This window comes from Dermacentor variabilis, chromosome 6, assembly GCF_050947875.1.
Source record: "Dermacentor variabilis isolate Ectoservices chromosome 6, ASM5094787v1, whole genome shotgun sequence".
NCBI lineage: Eukaryota > Metazoa > Arthropoda > Arachnida > Ixodida > Ixodidae > Dermacentor > Dermacentor variabilis.
Window position 1 is genome coordinate 186,912,984 of NC_134573.1, and position 14,901 is coordinate 186,927,884.

Genomic DNA, 14,901 nt, shown 5'->3' on the forward strand with positions numbered 1-14,901 from the left:
TACCGCTCTCGTCATATGGCTGCTTCAGAAACACTCCCGTGTGTTATACCGCTCGCTCATTTCCTCCTTTTCGAGTCGCATTTCTGAGCGACAAGAGTGACCCACGTAAGTGAGTCAGAATCGTGACGGATATTAAGTGAATTGGGTTGCGATCATGACATGCGATTTCCTTCCCGATCGTCTTGCATATCGATCGACATCGTTCGCAAGGGTAAAAACTTGCTCACCATTACTCAGGCACTTGACATAATCACTAAGCGATTCAATATAGCTCATTAAGCTTGTGTTTTGCATACACTCTTATGCTTCCAGCATGCATATCGAACGAAATGGCCCTCAGAAAGTAACAGCTTATTCTTGAGTGACATGACTGGGTCACTATATATAGTGACCTACTCGACGTCACCGCCGTCGCACATCTTCTAACTTGCCTACTAACATATCGAAGGAAATCGCTTTCAAAGCTTAAAAACCTGCTCACTATCATTGACTCAAGTGACGTGATCACTATAGTGACTCATGACGTCACCACGCTTCTCACGGATGCACTATCCTAAACTGCCGGCACGTTTATCAAACGAAGTGCAGGGTTGGGTGAGAACCGGGATATGACATCATGCGAGTCACATGTGATCACCTCATTGGCTGCGTGATAGTGAGCCGGTTATTACCCTTTATAAGCCACTCCGTTTGATATGCATGTCGGCAGTTTAGGATAGTGCATACGTGAGAAGCGTGGTGACGTCATGAGTTTCATTAGTCATCACGTCACTTGAGTCAATGATAGGGAGCAGGTTTTTAAGCTTTCAAAGCGATTTCCTTCGATATGTTAGTAGGCAGGTTAGAAGATGTGCGACGGCGGTGACGTCGAGTAGGTCACTAGTGACCCAGTCATGTCACTCAAGAATAAGCTGTTACATTCTGAGAACCATTTCGTTTGATATGCATGTTGGAAGCATAAGAGTGTATGCAAGACACAAGCTTAATGAGCTTTACTGAATCGCTTAGTGATTATGTCAAGTGCCTGAGTAACAGTGAGCAAGTTTTTACCCTTGCGAACGATGTCGATCGATATGCAAGACGATCGGGAAGGAAATCGCATGTCATGATCGCAACCCAATTCACTTAAGAGGAAGCTTTAGCTCGGGCCCAACTCCGACGCGGCCTATTCAAATACATGTAAAACGCAAAAACGTTTTTATGAGATAACCCCGTGACCGATTTTGATGAAATGTGTTGTATTTGAAAGAGAAAGTTAAATTCTAGTGACTGTTGGAAGCGGAATTTCGATTTAGGGCTTAAATTTTCTTGACACGATTTTCAAATATTTGACCGTTTGAAAAAAATAGAAGCACGAAGTTTACAAATTCATAGCTCTGCATCAAGAACTGATATCGCGATTCTGTAAACGGCATCCATTAGATCATTGAAAGCGGACAAATTCAGTATGTCATTTTACATATTACGTGAATTTGTTACGTTGGTTACAACGATTTTGCAAACGTTGCATGTCCCTATGATTAATTTTTTTTATATTCATGTGTAACATACCAATTTTGTCCGCTTTAGATGTACTATTAGATGCAATTCACAGAATTGTGATATCATCCTTCATTGCTGAGTTACAGAGTTGTAAACATGATAGTTTAGTTTTTTGAAATTTTTCGATTTTTGCCAATTTTTAATAAAAAATTCACGACCTAACTCAAAAATTCGAAACCAACAGTCACTAGATTTTGAGTTTTTCTTGTAAATGCAATAAACCTCGTCAAATTTGGTGCGGTGGTTGCCGAGAAAAACGAATTCTCCTTTTACATGTATTTAGATAGGAACCCCCGAGCTAAAGCTTCCTCTTAATATCCGTCACGATTCTGACTCACTTACGTGGGTCACTCTTGTCGCTCAGAAATGCGACTCGAAAAGGAGGAAATGAGCGAGCGGTATAACACACGGGAGTGTTTCTGAAGCAGCCATATGACGAGAGCGGTAGCGTGGAAACTTCGCTCCTATAGTGCTGAAGACAATATGGTGATCACATGAATGAATAGACGGCATTCATGACGCCTGTTACGACTTCTTCTGCAAGAATTATTTGTTTCTCAATCAATTTCCAACAGGATTAAATTGACTGGTACTGGGATTATAAAATGTGTGGCATTTGGATTAAAATGGCTGGCGCAAGGATTAAATGAGTTGGCACGCGGATTAATTAATTCGGATGGCGCTGGGATTAAATGTGGTGGCGTCTGGATTAAATTATTGGCACTTGGATTAAAAATGTTGGCGCTCAGATTAAATTGGCTGGCACCTGGATTATTTTCAATGACGTTTGGATTAAACTGAGCGGGAAAACCTGAAGTACAACTGTATATGTCTTGTATCAGTAGTGCCTTCTTTTTCCTATTCTGAATTTTCATAAAGCACGTAACGCTACAGAGTGCATGCCAACCTAACACAGTTAACAAACCAAGGTCCAAACGGTCAAAACATGTTCTTTCAACGTTTACGATGTCGTCGCTTTCTCGTCAGGACTTCGACACCACACCGCGACACAAGCATCGTCCCAGCCGCTGGCCCAATGCGCTATCGCCACTTCGAGCAATAGAACAAAGGCAGAGAGCTTTGCGTTGCACTGCCCGACTGCAGGTTATGGCAATTGCGCTTGGAGCAAAACCAAAACTGCAAAAAAAAAAATGTAGATTAGTTTGCCAGTTAACAGAATGGCAATCCGTAGCTTATACTTCCCATCAGTTTCATTCCTTCGTGTTCCCGTAGAGTATAGAGTTTCCTACAAAAATGTTCCCATGATCCCCATGATGGTTGAACGATCGCAGCGCCAGATTTCTATGAAACTCTGTGGCCGCTGCCATGCTTGTCCTTGCGTAGCCAACACTTGGTGCAAAGCGTCGAAGCCGAAGCCACCGAAGGTCGAAGTCCTAGATGGCGCTTGATTGTTAAACGCGCTGAACGCGTCATTTTTTATTTCTTCTGAATATCTATGCTACAAACGAAGTAAGTTTTTTAAGCGGTCGTTGACGCCCCAGAATGAACACACACACTCGCTTCGTGTTGTATTTGCTGTATTTTGGTAGGGATTAGGGGTGTTTAGTTTGCCAAGTGCCGTTCCCGGCGTTTTTTTTTTTTTTTTTCGACGAGGACTTTAGCTGTAGAAAACAATATGGCCGCACCAAATAAACAGTTTTTTGTTTACGACCGCCGAAAAAGCAATACACCGGAGTCTGTGATTGCCGTGGGGCCGAAGGATGACTACCTGGATCTAAGGACACGGGTCATGAAGGTAGATATCAAAACTTTCCAAATTTTGGTACATGTTGGGACGTTAATCGACAAACCGACTTCTGCAGGAGCATGGCGTGTTTGCGTTTGTGTCAAAGCAAAACGCTGACATGCTTTCTTAGTGACACGATAGAATGAGTCGTAATGTAGTGATCTAAACGCTGTTGTAAGCTTCAAGCTATATTAATAGCGGTGTTTGTGAGAAGAAACATGCCGCGATAGGCTTACTTCATGGAGCTGATAGCACTTGCAACTCCGGCTAAAGCTAGGACACTGCTTTTCATTTCTGTGTCGTGGCCGTGCTGACACAGCGTCCACCTTGGGCGCTTTTCTGTCGGATTTGTACCTGGCCAGTTGCGCTGCTTTAAAATTGTGATCGTTGGCGCCTTGCACATGCTATCACGTGTAGCGAAGCATCGGCGATCATGTTAGCTAGCAAATTCGATTTTTCGATTGTCATCCGTGCTGTCTGACGCACACTTTCATTGAGTAAGCATTTGTTGTGTGGGGGCGTGTTGCTTGCCTGTTTTTAAAAATGGGCCTGGTAGACCACACCTGCAACTTTGTCCTTACTGTTACATGCCGATTTACGTAATCTCATTTTCACAGCACTATGGAATCGTCTCCGCGGAGTCGTTCGTTATCTGCACAACAAACAGGGAAGAGATTAACAAGGCCACTTACGGTAAGAGCATGATGAATGATTGCGTAATTTTATGGCAAATATATGAATACTGACTTCATAACAGTCATGCATCAGGTGACTATAAATATTAAATGTTTTCTGTTTGTTAGGAACCAGTGGGGAGCTTGCAAATGTTTATGCACTCTAAAGCAGAGTGCTGCGGAACGATAAGTAATACTGCAGTAGTTGTAGGGGTCAAGTTGTCTGTCTCAGTACTATGTTGCTGCTTTTGCATAAACTCAAACTGAGCAGAAAAGAAAAAGAAAAAAAATTATTGTAGAAGTATATTAAAGTGGGCATATTGGAAATCCATTGTGAGCAGTCTACTAAAGGAAAGAGACTAAAAGAAAAGCTCGTCCTATGTTCTTTGCAGAGTCTCCTTCATTTTCCCACTGCTCACAATGGAGCAAAAATATTGCCTTTGTTGTCTTGCATTGCCTCGCTGAAGCACCAGACAGAAGTGTGGATGTCTGCACGGGGATGCCTGCTACAAAGGCCCACCTGCTGGTTGGCCTCTGCAAGCGATCATACTGAACGTGAAATGTGGCTAGCTGTCATATGCATTTTTTAAAGCAACTTCATCTGCATTATGCAAACAACTTGGTTTATTTAATACAAGTTATAGTTGAAAAGCAGCCTACCTAGTGCACAAATTTATTGAAAAGTTTTGAAACCTCCGAGGCTGGCAAGTAAGTTGCTGCATTCACATGCTTACTTTCAGTGAACATTATAAATGGTTTAACTCTGTGAACACTATAATCCCTTCCACGATCTTGCCCAAAGGAGTAAATTAGGCAGTCGGATTTCGATGGCCTTTGGTTTCAATACTGACTAAAAGCGAGCATGTGACTTCAGTATGAAAAACATTGGATTGGCCACATACTTGACCAGTGCTCTACTACTTTCAGAAAAACTTGAAGGAGGTGAAACCCTGTATGTGCTCAAGAACATTGACCAGGAGCTCACAGGCCAGACATTTCAGAAGGTGAGTTTATCATGAATAAACTGATGCCTTCATAATGCAGCTACTCTGTACTAACCATTCATAGTACTAACCAATAGCAGTGTTGTTCTGCATAATATAGCTGGATTCATATTGCAGACAGTATCGCAAACTTAGCTCACAGATTCCCTACCGTAGGATTATATGTCACCAGATCACTCCGTTCGCATGAAGATATTCGTAATACACCTGAAACAGAAATAAGAACTGGTATTTTCGTCTAGAAATGCTGACGGAGAAATGCCTCAGTCTGGCAACAACCAGTTTTAATTTAATCCTGTAAGTGTTTTATTATTTTGACCAAAAGTGGCCTTATTCAGTGTTTTTCTTTCATGATTTATTTTCAAACTTCACTCCATTGAAAACTCTTCTAAAGCTTTTTCAACCAATTCACTTCATATTATTTTAACTGTGATAACCTCCTTTTGCTTCTTCACTATGCAATATATGTGTACTTGTCATTGCCACGAACGGTAGAGTTAAAACTAGGAGAAAGGCACAGTAAGCGTGCGATTTCAAAAAAATGCAGCGTTTGAGTGCTGCCATTTATGTAGTAGAAGACAAAGACTGCAATAAACGCACCCCTCCAGTGCTGACGAAATGGCTGCCATCTAGGTTGTAGAACACGAAGACTGAATCAATGTGGGTAAAAAAGCTTTGACATCTATGTAGGAAAATGAAGAGGAGGAAATTAACCGCACATTTCAAACACTGACACCGCAGTCATGTAGTAGAAGAGAAACTAAGTGGACATGTTGAGTTCATTCAAATTGCTTTGAAAAACGGGATTATTGCTGCTGGCTACGCTTGTCCAAAGCAAACTTAGTGCAGTGGTCAGGCTAAAAACATTGTGAAACATTTTTTATCAGAATTTTTCGATCTGCAGTGAGAATGTAATCACTCACCTGAAGCGTGCTGGAAACAGTTATTTGTAAGCGTCATAGCGATTATGTGCTGGCATTGGTGGGAGGCAGACAAGTGCAGTCACAGCTGTGAGAAAGCATTATTTTGTTTATCAAGCTGATGTTCCGTGATTCATGTTTTTCGAAGTGTTATTATGTCTACAAAAATAGCTATGTGCTTTCTTGGTTACCTGTCCAACAGCTTGTGTCATAAACAAGTCAAGGATGTTTTTTAGTCAAGCCAAGTGAAGTTCTCTAAAGTAAAATGATGCTTTTACATGTGATATGCAATCCACTGTGTTGCCGTAGTCACGTGTGCACTTTTGATTTCCGAAGCATGTCTCATAGACTTGAGTGAGCTGGAACAAAGGATTTTAGCTCGCATGCGTGCTCGGAATTTCGCGCACATACAACAGCAATTGTGTGCCACCATCCATTGAGCCATGCGAGCGCAGCTCATAGCTAGCACTTCTTTTACTTCGCAATATGCATAGAATAAAAAGCAATAGCCTAATAATATATGAACTGCAATTCTAAGCAATAACTATGTGGTACTTAATGACAGCCGACTTATGTACAGTAATCTCGTATACTACATTCGAAGTAGTAAAGCTTCACTGCCAATTCATGCCATTTACTGGTTTTTGAGACTTCCTTTGCCAATTTAAAATTATGCTTCCTACTTAAATTGTGAGCAGCATGCTGGATTCTATCACGATAAATCATGGTAATTTCATTTCCATCAATGTCTCGCAACACATTCTGGCCAGTTGTCAGTCCCTTTAAAGGGCCCCAAAACAACCCTGAGGTCGAAATTTTTTTTATATTGTGACAGTAGCGTACAAGTCTACAGTGAACATGTAGCCGCAAGATTTTTTAAACATGATGCTGTAAAAGCAGAGCTACAGGGGTTTGGTGATCAAGAATGCGACTGCCACTCGTTTCTCCCTCTCCTTTGCGTCGCTCTCCTTGAGCGGTCTCTTCTTGCCATGTACTCTTCTAAATACCTCTTAATGGCATGTGAACACATCATTCATTCATTGTTTATTTTTTCTTGTTTCAAAACAATGTCCGCATCCAGTTACCACGACAGCAGGTAGCAACAGCGGATACCTGCTGTTGCTGCCGCACCAGACCGTGCTGGCCTGTGCTGTGATCACTGCCCATTTTGTTTACTATATATTGTTAAAGGCCCGACAGCCCAATGCACAAATGGAAAAAAGAAAGTGCAGCAAACAGATGAAGGATGTCCCGCTACAGGCCAGCTCTTTGCCAGAGCTGCAACTGGATACCATACTGCCCTGTTTCACAGAGATGGGCCTTTGCCGTTTGCAGGGTGTACATCACTAACGCCTACGAGAAGAACGAGAATTGAAGCATCACGTCGTTACGGAACGAACTTGCATTACATTTCTCTCTCTCTCTTGTGATGTTTTTTTAATGTGTACTTGAAACACAAGTAATCTTGCACTGCAAATTGCAAACCAAAACATGCAACATGTGTGTGCTCAAGCAAACAACACAACTAAGAAGAGCAGGTTTGCGGCTGGCATCAACTGCATGGACAGAGACTACCAGACAAACCGGAAGTCGTAGGTTCTCGTAGGTCGACTAGTCGACAGCATTCACTCTGTTGACGTCACTTGGAGCGCTCTGTTGACATCCCAATGTGCAGAGAAACATCGGAAAGGCCAACAGAGAGGTGCATGGGATTGTTTTTTGAATTTATGGCATCCCCGTGCTGCAAAGCACTGCCGCATTAGCCAAAGATGATCATCGCAGCATTTGTATGCAATGTGAGTGTTTATTTGAAATGAGTAAAAAAATGTCGGAGGTTCTTTGGGAGCCTTTTAAGTTCCTTGTCGAGATACGTCCAACAAAAATACATCACTTGTGCTGCTAGCTGGATTATCCCGAGTGAAAGAGTACCACATTCCATTCAGTTTGCGCTGTCGCTCATGCTTTGGGGAGCGAGAGTAGGGCTAGTTCGGGTGCGCTTCTTTGTCATGTGAATGTCAATCGATAAGTGATTCGATGCATGTCATAGATCACACGACTGATTTGCCTACGATCATGTTCGTCTTGTGAATCCTCCTTATTCTCAGTAATCACTTTATGAACCTATGGAAATTATGGTAATGAACAGATCTGCACTGTTTCCACACTCTTGGGTATGTAGCTTTCTTGTCTGCAGGAAAAAAAAAGGTTGAATTGTCATGCTAATATGCATTAAAATAGACAGGTGGCAGCTGTCATTTAAAATTTGGGCAGAGTACTGCAGCCAGCCTGCCGAAGCTTTGATGATATACATTCGAACCTCGTTACAATGAAGCGGGATATAACAAAGTAAATGAAATTTCCCTTGAAATTCCCATAGAGATCCATGTATTTAAAACCTCGTTTTAACAAAGTGAAATTGTCCTGCCAATGGATCTAACGAACCAGATTCGTCTTCGAAACCAAAAAATAGTTGAATGTTGCTCGCTGAGTACATCTCTTTCCGCGGGGTTTGGTACTCGTTTGCAGTTGCAGTTCAAAATTCCCGCATCCCCATTTCGAGTACATCATCAAGCAACACTGGTCTTTCTCATCGCCATGCTTAGTTGTGCACAAACACGAGCTCATGATCACACTCGTCCACTGACCTCTTTCTCTTATGCATGCCTGTTGCGTGGTTATGCGCAGCAGTGTGAAATATTAGTACATTCACTGCTGAGAAGAGTGCCGCGCACTCTTCCCAAGTGCAGCTGGGTGTGACATCCGAGATTTACCAGGCACAATCTCGGAGGTCATGCGCAGGCCTGCACGAGTCACGCCATGCTGTACGGCTATGTGCAGTGGTGTGAAAGGTTAGTGCATTCACTTCTTTCTCTTTGGCGCACCGCACAGACAGCCGCAGCTTGGCCTAGCCTCTGACCTTTCAGGTGCAATCTCAGGGGTCACGCCCAGGCCGTGCATTCACTTCTCCTTCTCCCTGCGGTGCACCGTGCAGGCTGGCAACTGGACGTTGCCTCTGAAATTGCATTGGCATTAGTGCAATCTTGGAGGCCTCGAGCCAGCCAAGCCAAGCCGGCAAGCGGTGAAGTTCGCTTGCCTCCTCGATCGCACAGTGAAGCGCAGTGTTGTGTGGCATGTGCTGCTTGACCGCGATGAGTTAAGTGGAAAGCGGACGCAAAAGCTTGTCACAATGGAACAGAAGACCACTATCTAAACACTTTCGCGTCAGGTGCTAAGTTGCATGTTGCTCATGCCAAAGATTCTTTTGTTGCTTTATTCCAATTTCATCGCATGTGTGACCGTGTAGCGCAGTTTTGTGGACCACAAAGCCGTCATATTATTTCCATGTTTACAATTGTGCACCCCATTGGGCATGTATTGCATTAAATGGCAATAATGGATATAACGAAGTAACAGATATATAACGAAATAATTTCGGCCCTCCCTTCAACTTCGTTATAATGAGGTTCAAGTGTATACATTGCACGTGTGATCATCCAAAGTCATCACCGACACACATTGGTGTAGCCAGGGGGGGAGGGGGGGCAGTTTGGGGAGTTGATCCCCCACCCTGAAATTTTCGGATGACCCCCCCCCTTTCCTACGGAACAAAGTTTCAGGAAGGGGGCTTCAAAAGAGCTACATGGGTGAAAGGGAAAGCTTGAATGTGAAAGCAAGACAAGGGCTTGGGCTTGGGTGTGTCATTGGGGCGGTCCTCTCTCCCATGTACAGAACATTGCGGCCCCATTCATGGAATGGCTCCACCTCATTCCGGATTGTGTTAACCATAACTGCTGAGGGAGGATCAGTGCTTAAAATTCTACAAAGAGATAAAGATGCGACGAGCGCATGCTTAAAACTTGGGGGCATTGCTGCTCCCACCAGGCCTTTGTGTCATCGGAGAGCTTCTCATTTCTGGTACTTGACCCAATCGTCGAGCACACTGCACAAAAGAAGAGCATACCGAAAATATTGAGACTTGCCTGTCTAGGAAACGGATAATAAGCACCTGCCCCCTCCCCCTTTTCTTCATTTTCTTTCCCTTGTCTTTGACTTTCATTATGTTAATGTACTTGAGAAGAGCTTGCTGTTAGGCTAGTTTGTGCAGGCTGTTCAGAATGGAAACAGCAAAAAACAGGACACGAAAGAAAGGTCTAGAGAACGCTGATTTGCGCACAGTAACATATGTCAAGGACGGGGGTGCTGGGCCAGGGAAGCTAAAGAACCTAAGAAAATGCAGTTTTCGGAGGAAAACTGCATTTACCGATAGAACTACAATTCCTCCAGCGCGCCCTTGTAATATGATTTCTGTGTTCGTTGAGGGTGTGCAAGTTGACGCTTTGGTGAACACTGGTGCCACTTTATCTGTTATGCATGCTGATTTGTGTAAGCGTCTAGGGAAAGTTACAACGCCTTATGATGGACCACTGCTGGTTGCAGCTCAAGGAGACTATCCGCCCTTCCGCGTTGTGTACTGTGCGTGTAATGATCGACGGCATTATCCACCACATACATTTTGCTGTACTGTCGTCATGCTCCCTCCAGCTCATTTTAGGATGGGATTTCCGTGTCTCTGCTTCTGCTGCTATCTGTTGTGGGCAACATGTCGTACATAAGACCGACACCGATTATTCGCTTGGCGATGAAAAGTACAAGCCACTTCGTCTACTCACTGCAGAAGATACTGTGCTACCTCCAGGCTGTCAGCAAATTCTGACCATCACATCCGACGTCATCGACCATGGAGATGCGTTAGTATTGCCTTCTGCGCATTGTTTCACAAAGGGAATAGTCATTGTATCAGGCCTAGTTAGATTTGACAATGGAATGGGTCTGCGCGTCCCGCCGCAAGGAACACAGCACCCGAGAAAATTCTCCTTCCTAAAGCCTGTTCCACATGCAAGCGATTGAGCGCATGGAGCAAACAGCGGCGTGACGCTGTGAAGCTTTTCGCAAGGTTTCGTTTCACATGCATTGCCGCCACGCGTTTTGCGCCGCTGCAAATGTCAGTGTTGCTGACAAAAAACACAGGACTTTCAGCCAGTTTCGGTAGTTTGCGACTACCAATATAAGCATTGCTTTGTCCCTGCCTCTCAAATCTTTATTTTATAAATGCATATCCTGCGCTTAGCAATTAACAATTCGTGGAAACGCTCTCTTGGGATGTTACCCGTACCACGTGTAGCAAGTAAATAAACATCATCCTATGCGCAGGCTTTCCTGCACTAGTCCTCCACTGGTCACGTGTCAAGGCGGGCCGTTCGGAAGCGGTGCTGCCACTCTGCCGTTGCGATGAAATTTCTACTTGCCCGAACCTCGCCGCTCCCGCCGCAAGTGCCGCCGCCGCTCGAAACAGATTTCTGCGGCGCGGCGGCAGGATTCGCCAGCATTTTCGCTTGCATGTGAAACAGGCTTAAGCGCCACTTTGGCTTGCATTGTTGATTCCGAGCCTCTCTGTGTCATTCCCAGGCAGCTCCCCCTGAAATCGCTTATGCTGGACATTCTCCCTCTACCTCCGCTCTTGCAGCTGTAATCGGCCCCGACTTGACCCCTTCGCAGACGCAACAGTTACTTAGTTTGTTGAAGATGCATGAAACTTCATTCGACACCCATTCTTCGACATTGGGTCAGACTTCCATCACAACGCATTGCATTCAGACAGACGGCAGATCCATCATATGTCGCCGGCCATATCGGGTGTCTCTAGCTGAGCGCAAAATTATTGAGGAAAATGTCACCGACATGCTGCAACGTGAGATAATCCGGCCCTCTGCTAGCCCTTGGTCATCTTCCATCATTTTGGTCCGAAAGAAAGATGGCTCCGTGGGATTTTGTCGGCTACTGAGCACTCAACAAGATTACGAGCAAGGATCTATACCCTATGCCTTGCATTGACGATGCCCTCGATTCTCTGAGAGGTGCCAAGTACTTCTCCAGCCTGGATCTGCGTTCAGGTTACTGGCAAATTCCGATGCATGAAGACGACAAAGAAAAGACAGCATTTGCAACCCCAGATGGCCTTTACGAGTTCGTCATGCCCTTCGGCCTACTTAGTTCTGGTACTTACCTTCGGCCCACACAATCTACTTAGTTCTGGTGCTCCCTTCGTGTGGTCACCGGAATGTGAATCTGCCTTTGACCAGCTGAAGGGCGCCCTCACATCTGAACCTGTCCTGTGTCATTTTGACGAGACTGCACCCAAAATCTTGCACACGGACGCTAGCGGCCATGGAATTGGTGCTGTTCTCCTCCAGCGAGACCTCTTTGCGTGAGAGAGTCGTTGCACATGCAAGCCGCGCACTCGCACCTGCCGAGAAGAACTATACCATCACCGAGCAGGAATGCCTAGCTGTCGTTTTGTCCGTCCAGAAGTTTCGCCCTTATCTCCAGGGCCACCATTACCATCGTTACGGACCATCACCCCTTATGTTGCCTCTCCATGCTCAAGAACTTGTCAGGACATCTTGGCTGCTGGATTTTTCGTCTGCAAGAATATGACTTTGAGATCATCTACAAGTCTGGTAAGAAGCACCAAGATGCAGACGCTCTTTCTCGCTGCCCGCATCCTACGCACTCATCAATGATTTCGCAACCACCTCCAGGGACGCAATCCCTGACGTCTCTTCTTCGGCGATTTTGTCCTTCGCCACTCTTGACCATCTTACTTCGGATGACAATGAATCATTTTCGTCTCAACAACTGGCCCATTCGTACTGTCGGCTTGTTATAGACCGCCTTCGTGGAGCTTCGCGCCCGCCTAACACCAGGCTCCGCAGACAGCCGACACAATGCAAGCTACAAAACTCAATGCTGTACCACCATATCCATCATCCCGACGGACAATGCTGGGTGCCCGTACTGCCTCACTGCCTTCATGCTCATGTCCTTCAGGCCTCTCAAGATGATTTGGCTGCTGGCCACCTTGGCAAACAGGAAACTTACGACTGCATAAGAAGTTGCTTCTACTGGCCTGGCCGGTCTACCAGTGTGGCGAGATACATCTCTTCCTGCGCCATTTGTCAGCGTCGAAAGCGGTGAACATCAGCTCCTGCCGGGCAATTACTACCAGTCTCGTGTCCTGTGGGACTGTTCGAGGTTGTTGACATTGATTTCTATGGGCCACTTCCCACGACTCCATCGACCACCTCACGCGCTGTGCCGAAACGGCTTGTGTCAGTTTTGCATCTGCTTCCGATGTTGCTACCTTCATTCTTCAAGCCATAATCCTGCGTCACGGCGCCCCTTGTGTCCTGCTGAGTGACCGTGGAAAGAAATTTCTTTCAGAACTGGTAGGCGAAGTGCTCAGAGCCTCTGGCACAACCCACAAGACTACTTCAGGTTACCATCCTCAGACCAACGGCCTGACTGAGTGGTTTCATCGTATGCTCTCTGACATGATAGTCGCCTACATTCAACCAGATCACAGAAATTGGGACGCAATTTTGCCATTCGTCACCTTTGCATGTGACGCCGTTCAACGCACAGCCGGTTACTCGCCATTCTACCTTGTTTATGGCCGTTTGCCCAGTTCCTTTCTTGACGTTTATTTCTTTTCTGCCCCTGTCAGTCCATCTCCATCTTCCTGCGATGAATATGTTTCCTGCCTTGACCATTGTCGCCAGTGTGCCTGCTTCAACACCGAAGCCAGACAACAGGATCGCAAGGATCATTATGATGCACCTCATCGCGTAGTTTTCTACCAGCCTGGCGATGAAGTGCTGCTATGGACACCACTTCACACTCCTGGGTTGTGTGAGAAGTTTCAGTCCCACTTTATTGGCCCGTACACCGTCCTGGAAATGACTTCTGTTAGTTATCATGTGACCCCTGTTGTTCCCTTAACTGACCGTCGTTGCCGCTCTATCGAAGTGGTCCACGTTTCTCATATGTAGCCCTTCACGCAGCATTCCCTGTACCTTTAGGCTGCAACCAGGATGGCCGTTATCGCGCAGGGGAAATTAGTGTGGGCATTTATTGTGCACTTCATCATCTGTATATTATCATCATCATGTGTGTGCCCTTCTTCATCGTGCGGATAGTCGCTTCATCATAGCAAACTGTACCGAGGGTCCTTCGCCGCATCTCTCAGGTCGGCCCTTACTGTGACGTCACAATAGCAATGTTTGGGGCTGCTGCGCTGTTCAACAACCCGGTGAACGGTCTGACGGTGACTAACGGAAAAGAATTTTAAGAAGGGGTGTGGCGTGAAGGATAAGAGGAGGGGAGCCGATGCACATAAATGGTGTCAGGGACGAAATTGGCAGATATCATGGGCATAGGGAGTGTGTCTTAACACTGCCTGATTCCTTGACATGAGACAGCCATGGCCAGTTGGCTAGCTGAGGCTCGCCTACCCCGTCATAACACATGCTTGCTTGCTGCGGAGAGCATATCCTAACTAAACATCTTGGCAATCTTCAGAATAGACAGGTGTTGGGAGACACAGCACTTTCAAATCTGGGAGCTACTGACCCTTATTTCACTGCAAACTAAGCATGCTGTAATTTTCACAAAGGCTTCTAAACATGAAGCAGCCCTACTTCAGACTGTCTGCCCAATGAATTCTTGAGTGTGATCAAATGATGAGATGCGTCGCATGTTGACTACAATACCATCATCACAAGTTACTTCCAAACATCTATTCAAATAAGTCGGACAGCAGGTCACTGAAAGTGAGTGAAACTTGCATCAGCATAATATGACACTATCGATTTTCTAGCGTAAAGCTTCGTTCTTGTATATTTAAATGTAAAATAATATAGCATGCCGACAACGCCGGAAGAGCGATTAATAGGCGACTTGAAAAATAATGCCTGCCGTCTTCTGTACGTAGCCGTGGCTGTGCCACTGAAACAATGGTTGTCTCCACTGCTACCTGAGCTGCATCAAGTCTGGCCTGCAAACAAGAAGATGCTTGATAGTGTGCTGTCTCTTTTTGTTTGGCCCCATTTTTGGCGCTGTTCGTTTTTCCAAGTCATGTACCAGCTAGGTCATCGACATACGTTATATAAATGCAT

The 14,901-nt window shown here is 45.2% G+C and overlaps 1 protein-coding gene across 1 annotated transcript in view; it reads left to right on the forward strand.

Moving 5' to 3' along the window:
* Positions 1–2,910: 2,910 nt before the first annotated feature.
* Positions 2,911–14,901, forward strand: part of LOC142585961 (structural maintenance of chromosomes flexible hinge domain-containing protein 1-like) — a 409,872-nt gene continuing 397,881 nt past the window's right edge. Inside the window, exons 1-3 of the mRNA XM_075697096.1 lie at positions 2,911–3,298; positions 3,907–3,982; positions 4,891–4,967. Of these exons, the coding sequence (XP_075553211.1) occupies positions 3,179–3,298; positions 3,907–3,982; positions 4,891–4,967 (273 nt within the window). The 5' untranslated portion in view covers positions 2,911–3,178. The remainder of the gene's footprint in view (positions 3,299–3,906; positions 3,983–4,890; positions 4,968–14,901) is intronic.